The sequence below is a fragment of the Sesamum indicum genome, linkage group LG2 (genome assembly GCF_000512975.1).
Source record: "Sesamum indicum cultivar Zhongzhi No. 13 linkage group LG2, S_indicum_v1.0, whole genome shotgun sequence".
NCBI classification, from domain to species: domain Eukaryota; kingdom Viridiplantae; phylum Streptophyta; class Magnoliopsida; order Lamiales; family Pedaliaceae; genus Sesamum; species Sesamum indicum.
The window spans coordinates 728,633-749,631 of record NC_026146.1 but is presented as its reverse complement, the minus strand read 5'-3'; the positions used below and the strand labels follow the sequence as shown (position 1 = coordinate 749,631).

The 20,999-nt window shown below is 37.0% G+C and overlaps 4 protein-coding genes across 5 annotated transcripts; 1 reads left to right on the top strand and 3 right to left on the bottom strand.

Annotated features, from left to right (window-relative positions):
- Positions 1,112-6,797, bottom strand: LOC105175821 (type 1 phosphatases regulator ypi1). Of its 2 annotated transcripts, XR_848927.2 has the most exons (3): positions 6,335-6,797; positions 1,597-1,638; positions 1,112-1,470 (listed from the first exon to the last, which is right to left on the bottom strand). XR_848927.2 is itself a non-coding variant. In XM_011098417.2 (2 exons), exon 1 carries the CDS (start codon positions 6,752-6,754, stop codon positions 6,374-6,376), a length of 381 nt encoding a protein of 126 aa, XP_011096719.1. In that variant the 5' UTR covers positions 6,755-6,797; the 3' UTR covers positions 1,112-1,470; positions 6,335-6,373. The 2 variants fall into 2 exon arrangements, 1 of the variants encoding a protein (XP_011096719.1); XM_011098417.2 differs by lacking the exon at positions 1,597-1,638.
- LOC105175811 (adenylate kinase, chloroplastic) lies at positions 8,019-11,881 on the top strand. Its single transcript, XM_011098406.2, has 7 exons — positions 8,019-8,367; positions 8,462-8,560; positions 9,924-10,052; positions 10,213-10,347; positions 10,657-10,803; positions 10,918-10,992; positions 11,428-11,881. The coding sequence occupies exons 1-7, from the start codon at positions 8,164-8,166 to the stop codon at positions 11,530-11,532; spliced, it is 894 nt and encodes a 297-aa protein (XP_011096708.1). The 5' UTR covers positions 8,019-8,163; the 3' UTR covers positions 11,533-11,881.
- Positions 12,644-15,313, bottom strand: LOC105175799 (serine/threonine-protein kinase-like protein CCR4). The gene has a single exon (XM_011098395.2). The coding sequence runs from the start codon at positions 15,218-15,220 to the stop codon at positions 12,884-12,886; it is 2,337 nt and encodes a 778-aa protein (XP_011096697.1). The 5' UTR covers positions 15,221-15,313; the 3' UTR covers positions 12,644-12,883.
- On the bottom strand, positions 16,291-20,736 carry LOC105175791 (receptor-like protein kinase HAIKU2). Its single transcript, XM_011098384.2, has 4 exons — positions 20,529-20,736; positions 20,302-20,403; positions 16,970-19,673; positions 16,291-16,830 (listed from the first exon to the last, which is right to left on the bottom strand). The coding sequence occupies exons 3-4, from the start codon at positions 19,569-19,571 to the stop codon at positions 16,463-16,465; spliced, it is 2,970 nt and encodes a 989-aa protein (XP_011096686.1). The 5' UTR covers positions 19,572-19,673; positions 20,302-20,403; positions 20,529-20,736; the 3' UTR covers positions 16,291-16,462.

Here is a 20,999-nt window from a genome sequence, read left to right as displayed (position 1 = left end):
TTATAAGCTAATATTCCCTGTAGATTATTTATCCACCCTTAATCTTTTTTATATTTTTTAAAATATATTTTTTTATTTTTTTAAAACATTCCGTAAAGATAAAATAGTAATATATCTACTCCACAGTTCAGGAACTAGATAATTATATTTTATTTGAGAGGAGCACTCGTAATTTTCACACGACGAAGGGGTATTCGTAATTACGCCAATTTCAAAAGAGGTAGTTGTAATTCAACCCTAATTCGACATTTAAATTAAAGCAAGATATATATGTCATAAGAAACGAATAAAATCAACATGTAACAATTTTTTCGCCTCTATTCACTGTCAATATAAATCAATGAAGATTCATGTGTATTATCGGCTTCTTCTATATTGTTAGTATATATAACAATATTGAAAGGAGAGAATAAGAGAAGAACGAAGAAAGTGAGAAAAGAACGTTAACAACAAATGTTAGAAAAATATATAGTAAGTGAGAAATATAGAGCAGTGGTTGGGATGAAAAATAATAATAAATTACTATTATGGATAATTTTTTTTTTTTGAAAAAAAAAATTAGAATGAATTAAAGGGCAAATAAAGAATAAATTAGGATAATAACAAAATTGGTACGATCAAGGGTTCTCTTTTATAATAATATAGATGAACACTTTCTCTGAAAAAAAAATATAATAAATTAAAGGATAAATAAAGAGTAAATTGGCACAATAAAAAAATGATAGGATGAATATGTTTTCTTTTTATAATAGTACTGATGTTACAATAAAACTAGGTCAAGAATGATAAATGAGCATCATTAAAACATAAATAAATCCATTATTACATGATCGAACCTAGCTATGTCTATAATGTTCTAACTAGCCGCACCAGACATACGTAGTAATGTCCATAATTTTCTATACTTCCACATGTTCTGTACCAAATCGAATCAAAATGTCAGGCACGAGGTGTTTGAGATTTGTGTCGCCCTCCACAGACAAGAGAATTAGAGTTCGTATGTCAAGTGAGGTGTTACATTAAATAAAACAAGTTGACACTGACAAGGAAAAGATGAACAATATGTAGGATCACTATAGTGTCCTATGAACTCAGGTGTCACCGGACAAGATAATGGAGTTCAGGCCTCAGGCCCTACAATATACCATTTTATCAAAGCGCAATATTGGGTCGGATTTGTAAATCCATAATGAGTGTCAATCATCAGATTACTGCTATAACTCCTCCATGTCTTAAAACAAATGATAACTCTGAAAATCATAACTTAAGCAATTACACATTATAATATTGATATATTGGCTGAACCATGAGACGATCGCGATTGCCGCAAGCTCTCAAAGGCCTTTGGATGAGTATTTCCCGTATAAACCGACATCTATACCTCATATCAGCAACACAACTCTACTAAAATTTGCAATCTATCAAAACCCCTCCTAGAAAAACAATACCGATGAATCTTCGAGATGGATCCTGGAAAGCATGAAAAAGTTACATGTCTTAATTCAGTCACCAAGTGACGCCAGAATCACAAACTTCTCAATACAAAAAATGAACTATCAAATAATTCAAAAGTAACCAAAATAGGATTTCTTCTACCTCCTCTCCAAGAATTGTCTGCAAGCAACTAAGCATTGATATCTGAAAAATGTTAAGTGTAGTCATGTTCACAACAGCCTATTCAATAATCCAATGCCCAACTAGTTGGAAGAAGCAAGCCTCAAAAAATAGACAAATAACTGAAGAAATAAAATAAACAAATAGACTAATAAAATCATTTAAAAAAATCAGGTATATGTGAAATATCAAAAAGGAAATTACCATCAAAGAATATCTAGATCCAAAAGCCTACGAATAATAATGCAGTGAGGGCAAGTGGGCGGCTTCACCCTCTTGTATTGGATCACAAACCCACACTTGCACCCAGTTTGTCTCTTTACCCTAACCTAATGAGGAATCCACTAGTAAATAGATCTCACCAATAGGTTGAAAAACCAACATCTATCGGCTTCCACAAAACCACACTTCAAAGAGCACAAAACGCATTTACAGAGCCCATGGTAAAAATTCATGTGTAATAATAGAAAAACTTGATCCACCCAAAAATTGCAGTTTCTAACGCAGACCAATACTATAATGTCTATGTATGCAATTTTATATGCTAAAATAGTGGAATAACTACCTAGAACTTCAATATTATGCTGAATCATCGTCACTCACCCGCCAACTTTGACAACTCATCCAATGACTACATGACACATGTTAAAGTAATTAACATGCCAACTTTATGCCAATGAAATAATGTAATTCAACAACTTCAAAACAAACCACAAACTGACATCCAAAAGTCATAAACAATTCACCATCAATTTGTACCCAAAAATACGGAATTTCATTGGATGGATGCGCTAGTTTTCTTTCTCCTACTTTCAGTTCCTTTTCCTCTCGTTCTTTCTCTTCAAGCCATTGATTCTCTTTCTCTTCAGAAGTGTTCTTATGAATGGCTAGTGTTATTAGGGATTTGAGCCCATTAGGTAAACGCGTCCAAAGTTTTAAGAATACAAGGTACTCATATTAACTGATAACACATCTTGTTCACTTGTTATAGGTGTCAACCATCAGATCATAGCTAAACTTCTTGACATCTTATAACAACTAAATCTTGAAAATCATAATCCAGGCACTTAATTATAATAATTACCACATCTGAACTCCTTGATGTCTCATAACAACTGATACTAAAGATCAAAACCTAAGCACTTGTACTCCAAAAGAACAATAAGGATGTAAAAAATCGTTAAGCATCCAACACGAAATAATTACAGATGCTAACCATTAGCCTAATTATACCATGCATATCTTAATCTACATAGATACCAAAAACAAGTATAATAAAATAACTGCTTAACCTAATTTGGCATCAATTTTTCAACAAAATCATCAAACGATTATTTAAACTAATAGCAGATCTTGTCAAGTCATTATTTGTGTCCATCACCATATTACAGATGAACTCCTTAATCTTGTAACAACTATCCTGAAAATCATAACCTAAGTATGTGCTATTATTTTTATCATGCCTAAACTCCTTGATGTCTCATAACAACTACCTGAAGATCATAAACTAAGCATGTGTACCATAGTAGTCAGTGGCGCACGGCGCACAATGGAGCCAAGTGCTCCTGGAGCCATGGCGCACGGCATGGCGCGCACCTTTTCGAAGGATGCGCAAATATAAGAAATAATCTATATACTTATGTAATTAGTATTATTTTTACTAGATTAATGTATAAGGAGTTAAATAAGACATTATAAAACAACAAATTCAACATAACAAAACTTCATATAAGATCGCAAAAGTCCTAAAGATTCAAATACAATCCTAAATAGTTTATGAAAAAATAAATAAGCCTAAATCTAATCATGTGACAGAACAACCAATGCACTCAAAGATTAATAAAATCACATCAATTTCAATGATTCAGTCGGCATAATTAGAGCTTGTACTGCTGTACACGCCAAAGATTAACACTTCATGAAATTAGAAAAAAAGTCATACCATAAATAAACAGCGAACAGCAGCGGCAGGCTACTATAGAAGAGAAGAAGAGAAAAACTAAGAAGAAGATGCGTTGGCTAAGGAATAAGAGAGAACTGAATAAAGAAGAGGGAAGAATGAAAGTTACCCATGCATGCAAAGTATTTAATTTGCTGAAATTCCTTTTTTATTTAGGGTTTTCTTTTTTTTTTATTCATAGGCCTGGGCAGCTCAGCCAGCAGCCAGGCCGCCCAGGCCCTCTTTGTCATGGTGCGCCTGGGCAGCGCCGAAATGGCACCCAAGCGCGCGCCATGGGCGCCGTATGGCGCGAGCGCTGCGCCTCTCGCGCAATGGTGCGCGCTACAGCGCGCCTTTGACTACAGTGAGGTATACTCCTGAAAAGCAATAGGAATGAAAAACGTTACAATCCATCACAAGATAACAAATTCTTACGCATAGATCTTCAACCTTCGCCTAATGATACCATCCATATCCTGATCTAACTGAAACCGAAAACAAGTAGAATGAAATAATCACCTCCCGTGACTTGGCATCAATTTTCTACAAAATCATGCTATGATGATTTAAGCTAATAGCACAAATTATTACCTCAACATGGGTGTCAACAATTGGATCACAATTGAACTCCTTGATGTATTATAACAACTAATCCTGAAAATCATAACCTAAGCACTTTCAGCATTATAATTACCACATCTAAACTATCATTGATGTTTTATGATAACTAATCCTAAAGAACATAACTTAAGCACTTACTCTCCTGACAAATAATAAAGATGTATAAAATCATTAATGTCAAGTATCCAACACAAGTAATTACACATTTCTAATTTATTGAAGGATCCTCAATCTTGGCCTAATGGTACCATCCATATATATTAATCTCTAATGACACCAAGAACAGGCATGAAATGATCATTGATCTAATAACTTGGAAACAATTTGTGTACAAAATCAAAATATGACTACTTAAACTAATAGCGGGATATTGAGGAATGTAAAACCATTAACCATCCACACAAATAATTACAATCTACTCCAAATAATCCTTAGCATAGCCTAATCATACCATCTATATTGTAATCTCATGGGTATAAAAAGTAGGTAACAATGAAATAATTGCTTAAATAAATTGGTATAAACTCTCTTACAAAATCATAAAATGACTATTAAAACTAATGGCACATGTTGTTAACTCATTATGGGTGACAACCATTGTATCACAACTAAAATCCTCCACGCTTGTAACTAATTCTAAAAATCATAGCCTAAGCACTTATACAATTATAATTATCACATCCAAACTCCTCCTCTCTTATATCAACTAATCCTGAAGATCATAACCTCAGCACTTGATTTAAAACATTATAAAAATCACATCAAAGCTCCTTGATTCACCTGTCCTCCATAAAATCAATAGGAATGTATTAAAACCATTAATCATCCACACAAATAAATTACAATCTACTCCACATGATCCTTAGCCATAGCCTAATGACACCATCTACATTGTAATCTCATGGATATAAGAAGACGTGGGTAACAATGAAATAATTGCTTAACCAATAACTTGGCATAAACTCTCTCTACAAAATCATAAAATGACTATTAAAACTAATAGCACATGTTGTTAACTCATTATGGGCGACAACCATTGCATCAAAACTAAAACTCCCCCACGCCTTGTAACTAATTCTAAAAATCATAACCTAAGCACTTATACAATTATAATTATCACACCTAAACTCCTCCTCCCTTATATCAACTAATCCTGAAGATCATAATGTAAGCACTTGTATGCATTGAACAAATCAGAAAACCGCATTCCGAAACTTTATATAAACACACTTATCTCATTTATATGGACTTTCTCGATTTATCCAAAATCATGATTTCTAGGGCAACTGTAAAATGATGCATATATGATTCAACTAGAACAGTGAACAGCCGCATTCCTCATTTGTATATAATATATCCCGTTTCTCAACTCAATGCATAATACAAGTTTCTTGATTTACCTAAGAATCATTACTTCTAAGACACCAAAATGGATAATGATTCCACTAGAAAAGTGAAAGGTCGCTTTTCAATAATCACAAACTTACAAACTCTTGCAAGTTGCAACTCCTATTATGTGCTCTAGAGTAAGACTGTTATTTAGTCTTTAAATGATAATCACTTGCAGTCAAAAGTATAAATCAGTAAATGATCTATATTTTAGATAGAATTCCCAATAAAGAAAAGAATTAATTTGACTAATTCAACTGACTTCAGTCAACTACTGACCACTCGCCTTTGAACTAGGAAGTCGTAAATCCGATGCTAACATGCTACAAAGTTCCCATTTTCCAGAAATTAATTAAGTTCTACGTATTTAAATATTAAAGATCCAAACATACTTTAAACTCTAACCACATGTTCCACTAGCAAAATAATGATGAAAACTCTATAGTTTACTCAAAGGCTAACAATCATCAATTTACAAAAACTTAAGTTGCGTACCAGGATCATAAAATAATTACCAAAGGCATGCACTAATTTACGTAACAGAGGTGCGATGTTAAAGAGGAAAAGCTCACAATAATAGGTGTAAAGAAATAACATATACATGACTTCAACTACATCCAAACTTCTTTTTTTCTTCAACATCCCAGTAATTTACATTAAGACCCACACGATCCCCCAAATAAACACATCAGGAATAAAAGAAAGAAGTGAAGAGGATCGAGATCATGATAATTCCATCATGATCACTGTAAAATCCAACAATACACTTACAGAATCTAACAGAACGTCCGCAATCAATCTATGACCGACTCACGGAGCATGGCAGCAGTTTCCATCGCCTCCATGATTGTGGTTATGTTTTTCATTGCTATCTCTTCCATTATTACGATGATCGTGATCGCAGTCGCCTTCGACATCAGAATCATCCTCATCAAAAGGCTTTTCCTTGTGAAAAATACAGCACTTCTTGGAGCTCTTTTTGTTCATAAACTCGTTGTCAACGGTCCCTTCCTTCCACGAAACCTTCTTTTTAGGACGCTTCAGTTTCAGCACTAAAGAATCTCTAATCTGCGGCTGCTGTTGATTGGAGGATGACCCCGTTTCAAGGGTTATGGTGGTGGTGGCAGTGGCCGCACCGGGGGTGGTTGAAGAGGAAGGGATTAATTGCCGGGTGATCGTCGGTCTCGCCATTGTTCTGGATTAGGGCAACGCCCAGATTGGATTTCTTGTTTTGGGAATAATAGCGTCCTTTATAGGCGGGCGTAAGTCGGTGGAGCGGTTGGCGTTGACTTCTTGACCAACGGTAACATTTCCGAATTGTAATGCCACTTTTGCCCCTTGTTGTCTACTTAATTACCTTTCTATACAATACTTCCCTTTAATTCTTTGAAAAATACTTTAATTACTATAACTTTTAATAATATTGACATATGCTTTCTTATACATATTTTATGGCTCAATTTAATAATTAAATTACAATAACATACATATATATTTTTCTAATTTTAATTTAACTTTTTATGATAATAATAATTTTTTTAAAAAATAGCCAGACTAAGTATTTAGTCAAAAAACAATTGATGCACTCTTCCCTTATATTTCTTTTTTTTTTTTAATAAAGTTCAATTCGTTATTATATCTTTCAGTAAATTCAACTCAAAAATTAATTTAATATATAAATATATTAAATTAATAAATATATTCAAAAAAAAAAAAAACAAGTCACTACTATTAGAAATAAACTATGTGCTCATATTCACAAAACTTAAATCCATAACCTCTTTATTACCATTCAAACAAGCCTCGTAGTTGTATGTTTATATTTCTAACCAGGGTAAATATATTTTGGTTCGTAAATATTTTGAGACACGATTTTTGTTCTTAATCTTTTTAAAATATTATATTTTGGTCCAACCCTTAAAATTGGGGGTAGAGTTAAACAAATTTTGAAGAACAAGGGTGTTCATCAACTTTTTCATCTTCCAAATCTTTCGTCGTTCGACCATATTCCATCGGCCCACTACCATCATTTCAAGTGCCCATCCTACACTTGTCTTTCTGCGCTCTTACCCATCGTCAATCAATCCACCGTCGACAATATCTCAACTTTCTCCCTTTTGCAAAACCCTTGCCCATGACCCCTTCTCTTCTCCCCATTTTTTGTTGCGTCCATCGTCTTTTGCCAGCGCCCAACCCTCTTTTCACGTCATTATCTGAAATACGATTGTATTCTGATTCTATTAATTTTAATCTCTCTCTTAATAATTGGACCAAAATTATAATATTTTTTAAAAAATAAAAACTAAAATCTTGACTCAAAATATTTAGGAATCATTATTTACTCATCTAACCATAAAACTGTTGGTGGAACCTATGCCTATGCCACGGTCTGGAGACCCGCTAAGGCTACGAATGAAACCCGCTCCAGACCCGGTCACTTTTAAACCCGCTCGTGCGCAACGTGGACGACTATCCGCCTTTCTTGAGTTCTTCCTCACACTGCTCGTTTCACACTTCTCTTGCGAAATTTGCAATCTGAGCACATAAATTTGGGAAGAATCTGAAATTAAGAGACTGATAGAGGCATTCGAAGAAGGTCAATGGCTTCTTGCAGTTGTTATTCTGTGAACTTTACAGCCCCATCTTTCAATCCGAACAAGCCCTTAACTTCCCCTCCCAATCAACTTCTCCCCATTTCAAGATTTTCGTCGTTTCAATCGAAGCTCCCCCTGTTCTCTCTCCATTTAAATCAAAATCTATCACAAACCAATTTCAGGAAATCAAGAGTTGCTCCTACTTTTCTGGTAAAGAGCCTTTTTTTGGTCCCCTTGTTGATTTCAGTTGAAGTGAAAAGTATGGTAGTATTCTTAATGGATTGATTGTTTGTTTACTCAACAGCTTGTTGCGTCAGGGGAAAAGGCGGAGCCCTTGAGGGTGATGATATCAGGTGCTCCGGCTTCCGGTAAAGGAACTCAATGTGAGCTTATTACTAAGAAGGTAATTTGTTTCTTATATTTCGTTTTATTTGTTTCTGTAGTTGTTTTAAATTTGGTAATACTGGATTGATGTATTACACTTTCTAGTGGTTAACTGGAAGTTGGATTTTTCCTCTCTTTTGTTTGGTCTAAGCTCCTTCTGTTTGCTGATTGATTGATATGATACTAGTTATTGATGATATTATATGTAACTTATTAAATAATAATAATAAACATTTATGGTTTATTTATTGTAGCTTTGATAATATGTTTAAGTACTGTACCTCGCATTCTTTGCCCTGTATTGATGAAGATTCAGATTCTGATCATCTCAACTCCATCTTGGTTCAATACCATATAGAATGGCTAAGATTTTCCAACAGTAGATGGTCAACCCTGGTCGAAAGTTGAAACCAAGAACTGGATAGAGCTCCAGAACCAATTCAGTAATGAGCGAAGGTGAGTTGAATTTCATTTGGGTGGAATCTAGATATCTACAAAAAAAAGCTGATTGTGAAAGCAGGTGATGCTGGGGTGTAAAAACATTGTTGAAAAAACTTGACCACATACCATAGGATTCAGAGAAAGTGGCATGCAGCAAACTATGATCACCCTTGGTTCTATGCATATAATGTCGTTCCAGCAAGTGCATCTGGTATGAATTTTTTCAAGGAGTAAGGCTGCAGGGCGGCTCATAAGCATTATCCAAAATAAGAATTTATTGAAATTGAATGATGGCGCTTTTTCATCTGAGATATAGTCTAGGGCTGATTTATACATCATGGGGTGGAAGACCTAAAAACATAGTTGCGAATGACGCAGAATGGTGCGCACCATGGCTCTGGAGGCACCAACCTATGGCCATTAATCTTCTGCGGAGATGGGGTTTGGCCTGGTGATTCCATGGAGGGCACAGGCGCCTTTTCTGTTGTTGCCCAGGCGTGCACCAGCTGATAACTTAATTGGACATACTGCAATTAATAACCTGTGGTATTTTGCAAGAAGAAAATAGCCTGTTGGTGGAAATGGACTTATTCCCCAGATGTTTATCTTCTGTGTGTTCAGACTTAGTCACACAAATTTGACCTGTAGCCTTGCTTTGTCCAGCTCTTACTGAAACAACATTTGCTATATAGACCACATGTCTGGTAGTTTCTAGAATGTAGTATTTTCTAGAGAATTGGCAGTTTGTGTCTTTCGTCTCTGGCTGATTCCATGAGGCATATATTGATTGATTTGATGCACAATATTACCATTCTATAGATTTATTTCATTCCTTTATTACATAACGTTATTTCCTTTTTAGTCTTGGCATATCACTTCTCTGGTTTCTTGTGATGAATCGCATAGTGAAACAACTTTTATTGAATCATTTTACTTTGCAGTATGATTTGGTGCACATAGCAGCTGGAGATCTTCTCAGGGCTGAAGTTGCTGCTGGCACAGAAAATGGAAAGCGTGCAAAGGAATTCATGGAGAGAGGGCAACTCGTCCCAGATGAAATAGTTGTCATGGTAGCTTTCTGTACGGACATACTTTTCTATTCCTTTGAAAATAATATAAATAATCCAAAAAAATGGAGGGAACAATTTAGAAAAAAAAAAAGAAGAAGGACAGAGATAGAGAGCTGATCATACTTCTGCAAATGAAGTTGTTATCTCTCTTTGGTTGTAGATGGTCAAGGAGCGTTTATCAGAGCAAGATTCTCAGGAGAAGGGTTGGCTTCTGGACGGGTATCCAAGGAGTGTATCCCAAGCAACTGCTCTCAAGAAATTTGGGTTTGATCCAGATATCTTCATTCTTCTTGAAGTGAGGTTCTGCTGTTGGTCTTGGTACTCAATGATTATCTGATAACTCTTGAATTGAATGATAATATTAATATTCTTAACCTGATAACAATTAATTTAAACAATAATGTTCTTAACAATGTTTAAGCATGTTATGTGTATAGATGATCGCCTTTGTTCTCTATATTTTCGCATTTCCTAAAAAAACCTTTAGTTTCTTCGAGTAGTTTTTAGGTCGTAAAGTTTCACAATGGTGTATTATTTTTTCAACTGTTGTAGTTACCTTTGATTGAACTGTTAAATATGTATGAAATAAATGACCATCTAACAGGTCCCTGAAGAGATCCTTGTTGAGAGAGTTGTTGGCCGCAGACTAGATCCTGTTACGGGCAAAATATACCATCTTAAGTATTCTCCTCCAGAAACTGAAGAAATTGCTGCAAGACTTACTCAGCGTTTTGACGACACTGAAGAAAAGGCATATCCGATACTCTTGTCTTCTGAATTATCTGTATCTTTCTAATTTCTGTTCTATCCTTTTGAATTAGCCTCCAACTCAGACTTAATAGTTGATGTTGTTTTCTGTTTTCAGGTTAAGCTGCGTCTGCTCACTCATAACAGTAATGTGGAGGCCGTGCTTTCAATGTATGAAGATGTAATAGTTAAAGTAAGTAATGTACTTTCTTTTCTTCATTGTCTAAAAAAGGCATACACTTTCTAACAATTAGAAGTTTCATATATTTTCTCATCCACCCACTCAAAAGAGGGGGAAAAAGGACAACAGTAAAATAAAGGGAAAAGAATGACCAAAAATTTGCAGGTTCGTGACCGAAAATGGTCTTGATTTACTAGGACTAAGCAAGTATCTGTTACTGTAAAGTACACCATATTAATTGATATCTTTTCCAGAAAGTTATGACCCCTATGAAAATTTAGGTTTACTTGGATAAAAAATGCAGTCCATTGTAATAGTGCGATTATTCATTATAATGATTTGTTCTCATTTCTTTCAATGAAATAACTGTGGTCCATTTTTTCGTTTTGTTCCAGTTTATATACCATCCGAGTTTTTTTCAAGAACTTATTTTCCGTTTGTCTGCAGGTAGATGGAACTCTCCCAAAACAGGAGGTATTTTCAAAAATTGACAATATATTGACAGAATTACTTGAAAGAAAGGAGGCTGCCTTGGGCTCACTGGCTGCATAGAACAAGCTCAATTTGGAAAAGTCACAGAATGGCAGAAAATGAGAGGTATTACTGCAAACAGGGAGGTAAACGTATATAACATTGATGTCAAAATCATGGTGAATGGATCAAAGTTTCATGTTTCTATGTTGGGATGATGAGAGAACAAATAATGGCTTCCTTTTGTATGCCAATGTGCCAATTGATACCAACCACCGGCAAGTTTATGTATAGGTGCAGAAGCTCTCTGATGTAGTGCATTGCTATTTTTCCCGTCTTACATTTTGTCCCTTGTAAAAATATTTATTGTCCGTCGAAGGCACGGGTATTGGTGAGAAGTTGCATTTTTAATGAAAAACATGCTTAAAGATATCGCTTCGTTACTGACATTTTGATCCTACAATCCCCATCTTTATTGGCATAAAGAATATCTTAGAGACATCAATTTTCTTTTGGTTGATGGATCTCAATGTGTCACAATAGTTTGATCCTACGATCCTCATCTTTTTAGGCATAAACAGCATATCTCCGGTAGGTTGTTTTTTCTTTTGGTTGATAGATCTCAATGTGCCGTGTATCATCCAGTTAATGATATTTATTCAAGAGCTGTTCTCTGTTCCATGAGTTCCTCATTTATTTGATTGTCTGAAAGACTTAGCGAACACTTTAATTTCCTTAATTGTCATAGACTTGGTCTAAAAATCTTTCCTAAACGTTTAAACTTGCTTAGGTCATTGTAATTTGACAATTTCTTTTGCAATGTTTTATTCCTTTTCTCCTCAAGACTTTTTATTCAGATTATATGTATATGGTGAATCAGTTAGGTCTGAATGATTGCTCCATTTGTCTAGAAATTTTGGTCAAGAAACATGCACGTGGTCCTAATTTTTTTCTGAATTTAATTTTGCATAACAAAAAATGTTATCAGATTAACTGCCTATTCATGAAGGCGACATCCTACTTCAAATTGGTGATTTCCAATTTCAAATTTATTTGTCTTGCTTTTGACTTTTGCCTTGCAGAGAATAACAAAATCTAATTGCGTAGACATTAACAACTAAAAGAGAGCTTAAATTTCAAAGCTCTGAAATGAATATTGCAGATGAGCTGTGCTGTGCTGCACATCTCATCATTATTTGCAGTAGGTACAATGTCACATTTACATACTCCATTACTTCACGTAAAATTGTTACAACCATTGAAGAATCTGGTACATTGTCTGGCTCAAAAAATGTTGTATCCACACTGTTTCTCTAGGCATTAGCATCTATGTACAATTGTCTTATTTAGACCCTTCGATCTGATTCCTTTAAAGTTTTAACCCTATTGCCATCTATGTAACTCCGTTTAAAAATAAAAATAATAATGATAACTACGTTGATGAAGTAGTGGTGGAACGGGACAACACCGGAACCGCCAAACACGCCTCCAATGCTCTATCTAAGCTATCTACAACTTCGCACATTGTTGGCCTATCTCGACCTTCCGGCATTACACAGTCTGCGGCTAGATAGCCTACGTAGGCCACTGCCTCGATCTCAAATGGGGTCGGAGGTGGCACTCTTGGGTCCAAAACCCTATGAATTTCATCCTGTATGATATATGGGACAACATAATCCACCACATTTCTTGGCACACCATTCTCATTCTTGTGAATTGCCTTGCACCCTGATAGCAATTCCAGCAATACTATCCCGAAACTATAAACATCACTCTTGGTTGTCAATATCTGCAATCTATAGTACTCCGGATCCATGTACCCCATGGTGCCTGCAGCACGTAATGAGAGGTGGGACTTGTCGTCTTGTGGGCCCATCAACGAGAGGCCAAAGTCCGATACCTTGGCTGACCATGTGGCGTCGAGTAGTATGTTGGATGACTTGATGTCCCGGTGTATGACACGTGGCACAGCGTACTCATGGAGGTATTCGATCCCTCTGGCTGCATCAAGGGCTACCTTTATTCTTGTAGCCCATGACATTAGAGGAGAACTTTGTAACTTGTGGAGATGATCAAAAAGGGTGCCGTTGTCCATGTACTCATAGATGAGCACACGCTCGTTGCAGTCCTCACAATAGCCCAACAATCTAACAAGATTCTTGTGATTTACGCGTGATAAAAACTCAAGCTCATTCAAGAATGCACTGTCCTGGTCCTCTTGGCCGCGTTTGGTGGCGCCTGCATTAGATGAAGAGGCTGAAGCTTCAGCTCTCTTGATTGCCACGTTGCGGCCGTCATCCAATATAGCATGATAAACTGATCCAAAGCTGCCAGTGCCAATCTTGTGCTCCTCTGAGAAGTTGTCTGTGGCTTTAAGTAATACTTCCAGGGAAAATTCCTCTAAGTGACCACCATTACCCATGCTAATCAAATGGCTGAGCTTCTTTTCCAAGACTGGTGGTGTTGGTTGAGGTTGTGGTTGAGGTTGACCTGTTTGGTCACTCTGTTGAGGCGACGAGCCTCCCTCTTCCAAGCGGCCCGAATCATGAATCCTGCTGCCGCGGATCTTGAAATACCTTGAAAACAAAAGGATACAGAAGACTAATAACGAGAAAGATCCCACACAACCTACCACCATAAAGGCCACCATTTTGCTAGTCCATTTTTTGCTACTTGTTGAGGATGGCGCTGGTGGCACCATTTGTGGCGGCAATAGTGGTTGTGGTGCTGGGGGTAGACTTGTCTGCCTATTACAAGGTTGACATATCATTAGCCCTTGAGCACAATATTCACCAAAGTTATATAAAGGCCCACAAGGACACTCATTTCTAGTTCTACAAGGACCCGGAACTACATCATTGAATACCAACGGATTTGAATCAAAATCCTCATTGCCCCAGCAAAACAACGAAGAGTTTTCCATCACAACACCGCAAAAAATCCTCCTTTTCGCTTCAAGGGCAATAAAATACTCATCCCTCAATGATTCAGGCAAACTAAATCCATTCTCTCCCCAGCAAATCACTGTTCCATTAGGCCTCAAGGCACAGCTCCGATTCTCCCCCAATGCAAGTGATGTGAACTCACCCTGAGGCTTTTCCCCAGCCATATGGCCCCAACACTCAAGACTACAACCAACGGAAACGGCGCAGGCATGGTGAAAACCAGCTGCGACCCAACTAAAATTTCCCCTAGGAACATGATCAGTGACATTACTATCACTTCCTAAACACTGGACTTCACCTGATGCGGTCAAGCCGCAGACAAAATTCTCTCCCACAGAAGGACTTGAAGAGAAACTGTTAGCAGTGTAGTTGAAGTCTTGCCGTGGCCAGCATTGGAGGGAGTTTGAGCGATTGACTAGACCACAAATACGGGAATTTCCAGAGTCTAACTCTGTCAAAACTGGACCGATATAAATTCTTTTGTAACTCATGTTGCTGCCAACAGTTGAAAATCTCCAGCAAACCATCACAGACATGGAAGAAGGATGGAATGAGCTCAAGGCACAGACAAAACCATTTCCACCCACAACTCCGGAAACTGATGGAAGTTGAGGACTGAGTGGAACTTGAACTCCCTGAGGAAAACTGGTGCAGTTGAGAAATGAAGATGGTTGTTGGTTATAACCAACAGACCGTGATATTGCACATACTAACGTTTGATTAGCAGTTTCAGATATTGCAACGGTGGAAAGTGAATAAATGAATGGCAAAAGGGCAACAAGGAAAAGGACCAAAAGGGAAGTTCTTACAGAATGAATAGCCATAGAAATGGTGTGCAAGAAAGTGTTTTCATGGTGGTGATGCTAGAAAAGAGCAAGAGGGTTTCGGAGAATCAATAATACTATGATTCTTGATTATTCTAAATTTGTGTGATGGATTTAAGGGAGTTGGATTTTAGGAAGAATCAAAGAAACGCGGTTTTGAGAGAGTGTGAGGACCAAAGACCAAGTCCCCAATGAATAATTTGAAGGGCAAGAGCGCGTGGTCAAAGAATACAAGGCAGGGTCATCCTGGAAAACAGACATTCTTGTTTTTCTTTTTCCCTAAAAAAACTAAATTATGGAAATTACAAGAAAATTTCTGTGGGTCAGTCTCTATCGTATATTGCTCGGAAACAAACAATTTGAGATTATTACAACTTTTTAAAATTTTACTAATGACACTTACATGGCCTATAATATATGATCTACTATTATAGGGAGACAAAAGTCCAATTTTAAGTACATTTGATGAGTACAATAATAGTCTTTTACTAGATGATACCTCAGTTCTTGATCCTATATAATGGAAAAGGCAATAATTTGTCATTGTAACTAAACGGCAAGAATCGGGACATTGAAATAATCATGATGACAACTCTAATTCTGTCGAGTCCAACAAAATCATTTTTCACAAGCATATTATAAGTGTTTCAGCTGGTATGATGTATGGAACATGCATTTAAATACCGAATCCGTATAGAAAAACAATTATGAATTTTGAAAAGGAGAATGGGTGTGTATGATCTTGACTTCGACAGTGATTTCTTCATTGTTTTTTCCATGTATGACAGATCATTAGCAATGCAACCACACATTTGTTCTTGTGCTTAAAGTAGTGGGATTTGGAAGTGTGTGTCCAACGACTGCAAGAATCTGGAAGAGCTGAAGACCGGGTAATATATACAAATAGTAAGTGGGTAGTCTTTGAAAGGATAGCAATTTTTCTTATTTCTGTTATTTGTTTTCGAGTTTGCATCTAAAATCCAAGTGATGATCTAAGTAGTCTGGCTCTTTGCCTGTGGAAATGCATTATAGGACCGCGTGCATTAGCTGTAGAGCAAAATCTGAGCATATGGACTGAATAGTAACATATGTATAAGAATATACTTCCATTGGGCTGGAATCTGAAATATTAATTGTACAAACTACCATCATTCATCCATCCATTTGGGTTGGAATCTGAAATACTGATTATACAAACTACTGTGTAAACAGAATAGATAGAAAACATGCTTAGGAGAGGAGCTAGAGATAAGCCTTCTCGTTTTTTACGAAATTGTCTGGAGACCTGAAAGAGCAGGGCTCAGCATCGATGAGCATCTTGACGACTTCTTTCATACTGGGCCGCAGATTTGGGAGCTTAGAAGTGCAAAGTGTGGCAATCTTTAAGACCTTTATCATGTCGTCTTGAACTAGCTCGGTAGCCACCTTATGATCAAGAATTTTTTGCACGTTTTCCCTGTTGTTGAGGTGTGTAGAAACCCAGTAGACTAAGTCCTTCCCTTCTCCATAATCCTCCTCTATTGGTTTCTTTCCGGTCACTAACTCCAACAGCACGACCCCGAAGCTGTACACGTCGCTTTTTTCGGTGACTTTGATTGAATATGCCATCTCTGCATGGAAGAACAAGACACATACTTATAGCTTTTTAATCGATGTTAATGTTGCATATCCTCATGAAAGAAATAATGTAGCACATTTCGAGTAATCTAATAAGCTTCTTAAGAAGGTTTGAGGGTCTTGAGAACTAACCTGGAGCTATATAGCCATGGGTGCCTGCAAAACAACTCAACTCTGATCCCCCAGGGGACACTTGATCAGCCACCTTCGCAACACCAAAATCAGCTATTTTTGCTTCATAATCCTCATCAAGTAATATATTGGTGGATTTAATGTCTCTATGAATAATAGGTGGGCAGCAATCAAGGTGTAAGTAGGCGATTCCTTTTGCGGCACCGACTGCAATTCTCCACCTCTGGTACCAGTCTAGTTCTGCCCTTCCAGCCTTAATTTCTGTGTGAAGCGCCTGAAATAGGTTGCCATTCGCCATGTACTCAAACACCAAGAAGTTTGAACCTCCCTTCATTAGACAAGCATATAGCTTTAGTATATTTCTGTGCCTAATCTTTCCCAGAATATCCATTTCTGCCTCCATAAGTTTCACTCCACTTCCTTTCCATAGCTGCTTCACAGCAACTGTTCCGCAACCTTTCTTCAAATCCACCCGGTAAACTTTTCCAGTGCTTCCACTACCAATTAAATTGTCTTCGTCCATGTCACATATTTCATCCACATCAAACTCCAGTTGTTGGAAGTTCTCGAGCTTCCAGTTTGAATTAATGCCCTTTTCGTCTCCAAGATGCTTGTCTGCTTCACTGTGCTTGAAGTTCCTGTAACTCACAAGCAGTAAGCCGCCTAGTAAAACGACCAAGGCAAGCAATATCACACAGGACATAACTAGTTTATTTTTCATGAAATCCTTGTGACCGTTTTTCCCATCACAAAAGCCCAACTGTGAGTTCACAAACTTTGTGCCACTTTCATCATCATCAATGCAAAGTCCCTTGTTTCCAAGAAATGCCTTGTCACCAGCCACTGTCAAAAAATAAGGCGGAATGCTCCCTGACAGATGGTTGTTCGACAGATCAACAGATGACAGTTTCAGCTTGTCGAAGTTTCTTGGAATTGGCCCAGTGAGTCTGTTGCTTGAAAGATTCAAAGAGTTTAATGAGGCCATCTTGGAGAAACTACTGGGAATACTACCACTAAGAAAATTTGAAGCAAGATTTAAGTCCACCAGTCTAGGACAGTCAGCCAATTCTGAAGGTATTAATCCAGTTAATGCATTTGCTTCCAGATACAGAGATGCTATCTGCTTTAAAGCACCAAGTTCTGATGGAATTCTCCCGGAGAAGTTATTATTATCCAAGTAAATTCTCTCCAGTTGTGTAAGCCTCCCAATCTCTCTAGGTAGCTCACCTGAAAATCTATTGTTTGACAGCATTAACTCATTCAGCTGCAGTGCAGCCCCAATGCCTGTTGAGATCCCTCCAGTGAAGTAATTATCACTAACATCTATGACCTGGACATTAGGAAGTGACCAGATGCCATCTGGTATCGTCCCGTCAAGCTGGTTCTGGCTGATCCTCAACCGTACCAAAGGTTTACATTCGGCATAAGTATCTGGGAACCCCCCAGAGAAATCGTTCTCCAAAGCAAGCAACTTTTCTAAATTCCCATTCTCACATAAGTATTTTGGGAATGCACCAGAAAATTTATTTTCAGATATATCGATACTATTTAACGGTGAATACCGACCAAGATTTTGAGGAAATTCTCCTGTAAAGCTGTTCCTGTAGAGAGAGATGGCATTTAGATGCTGCATGTCCCCAAAGCCTGCTGGGATTTCTCCAGAAAAGTTGTTCTTGAACAAGTGAAACACAGTTAACTTCTTTAAATTGCCAAGCTCATGAGGGATTGTCCCCGACATTTGGTTTGCAGATATATCAAACTCCTCGAGAAGGGTCAGATTTGCTAGTCCTGCTGGAATTTCACCAGTCAAATTGTTCTGATAGAGCTCAATCTTGAACAGATTTTTCAGCTTGCTTATCGACGTTGGGAAGTTCCCAGAAATCTTGTTCTTGCATATATCTAGTGTTCCCAGCCCCTCCAACTCAAAGATAGACTCAGGAATTTCTCCAGTCAAGTTTGAACCAGCTAGGTAAAGCCAGTACAAGTTCTTCAAGTTCCCCAGGCTCTCCGGAATTTTACCCTCATTGAAATCATTATCGCCAAGGCCTAACGAAACCAAACCAGTCAAATTTCCAACCCAACTTGGGAATGCCCCCGAAAAACTATTATCTGATAAATCAAGAATCTCCAAGTTTGTGAGCATGGAAAAGTCAGGAACGCTGCCGTTCAAATAGTTATCGGAGACGTTCAAAACTTTGAGGTTTATGCACTTGCTCAGTTCACTTGGAAGAACCCCTGAGATCAAGTTTGATGGTAATACTAGAGAAGTGAGATTTTGCAGCACAGAGAGTGACGGTGATATATTTCCTGAAAGGGACTTATTGTCAAGTGAAATCTCAGTCACCAAACCAGTTTCTTGATCACAAGTAATTCCATAAAAATGGCAGGGAGAATCTGATTCTTTCCATGATTCCAAGTAGTTCAAAGGATCAATGAGCTGTCTCTTGAATTCTAATAAGGCTTGTGTTTCAAGCGTTAGGCACATGGATAAGTGGAAACCAGATAAGAAAATCAAGAAAATAGTCAGAATTTGGAGGGAAGGGGATTTTGACTGTAGGGCCATCTTTTGCAAGTATCGGGAGGGGCATAAGAGTCTACTCATAAGGGGCGACAAATCCAGTCAGGATCTCTATTATTGCCATGGGTGCCCATTTCTTGGTGAACTACAGGTGTAGCTCAATACAAACAGTAGCAGACACAAACTCTGCACCAAATAAATGAGGTCAAATAAACAAATGTAAATGATAATTCTATTGCCAGAACTAAAATATTATTTATTACCAAAAGCAATTAACTTTAATAATACCATTTTCCTCAGCTAACAATGTTTCAAAACAGAAAATTCTAGTGGAATGTTCTCAAACATATCTGGCTCCAAAGTGCCAAAATTTTGCACTTTCAAGAGAGAGAGAGAGAGGAGAGAGAGTTTTAAGGTAATGTTAAGATGTCAAATTTGTAGTAAGCTGCGGATTACAACTAAGCAAAAACATATCTCCCTTTTAAGCAACTCAAATAAACAGCAGCAACTCACTATCTTTTTCCCTAAACAACCAACAAAGAAGCCTATACCTATCCAGCCATCTCAAGTCTTAATCTTCAACCAGTAATATTACTACAGAAATGAGAAAATTTGACAAACAAAATTAATCCCAAAAACCTGCACCTGTTCAATGCTTCAGTTCTATGCATAAGGGTCATGATGATCTTACACATAATTGAAACATACAGATTATAAACATGAAGATGCATATCTACAACCTTGTACTCCAACTCTCCTAAACACAATCTTAATTCTTGTAGAGAAAACATTAGAAAGTTCAAGGAAAAACTACCTGGAATCCTGATGAGTGCAAGGATTTCAAGTTTCCTGCTCAAAACCCTTTCAACTCTAGCCAAAGCTCAAACTTTTCCTCCCAAGAACCATGCAGCTGAAGCTATATAGTCACAAAGTACAACCTCAGAATCAGGCAAATCCCAGAAAGGGTTTAATGAAAAAGCAACAAGAATCCCACATATATATATATATATATATTAAGGAAAACAAAAGGGTTCAACAAACCTTAGAATTCTTGAACTATCACAAGCTTCCCACTCAAGGAAGAAACTAAAAGAAAAGGAAGAAGAAGAAGTTTGTTGGGAAATTGATGGGATTTTAGTACATGTAAAGGTGAAAATTAAGTGGAGCAAAATGGAGTGGAGAAAAGACAAGATAAGGAGGGGGTGTGATGGATCATCATGCATACATACATAGTATATACATATTTAACACAACAGGACTATATATCTGAGATCACACTCTAATATTTCTGTGTAATAAAATGACAAAATAGTTAAAGAAAACCTTTTGTTTAAATATATGTATATGTTTGTGATCACATCCCAAACTGCCAAAAAGCAAAAAGGGTTGATGATAAGGACATTATTTCTTTTGAATTTGATTCATTAATTATAAATAGGATTGATTGATTAGCTGGATAATGTGTTATAATACTCCAAATTAGGACTACTCATGTTTCATTCCTGATGTCTC

Excerpts from the sequence above, each read along its gene's own strand:
- LOC105175811 (XM_011098406.2), top strand. The coding sequence starts at position 8,164 with ATGGCTTCTTGCAGTTGTTATTCTGTGAACTTTACAGCCCCATCTTTC. Across the intron at positions 8,368-8,461 it reads GAGTTGCTCCTACTTTTCTG|CTTGTTGCGTCAGGGGAAAA; the intron begins GTAAAGAGCCTT and ends TTTACTCAACAG. Across the intron at positions 10,804-10,917 it reads TTGACGACACTGAAGAAAAG|GTTAAGCTGCGTCTGCTCAC; the intron begins GCATATCCGATA and ends TTCTGTTTTCAG.
- LOC105175799 (XM_011098395.2), bottom strand. The coding sequence starts at position 15,220 with ATGGCTATTCATTCTGTAAGAACTTCCCTTTTGGTCCTTTTCCTTGTT.
- LOC105175821 (XM_011098417.2), bottom strand. The coding sequence starts at position 6,754 with ATGGCGAGACCGACGATCACCCGGCAATTAATCCCTTCCTCTTCAACC.
- LOC105175791 (XM_011098384.2), bottom strand. The coding sequence starts at position 19,571 with ATGAGTAGACTCTTATGCCCCTCCCGATACTTGCAAAAGATGGCCCTA. Across the intron at positions 16,831-16,969 it reads CCATGGCTATATAGCTCCAG|AGATGGCATATTCAATCAAA; the intron begins GTTAGTTCTCAA and ends TCTTCCATGCAG.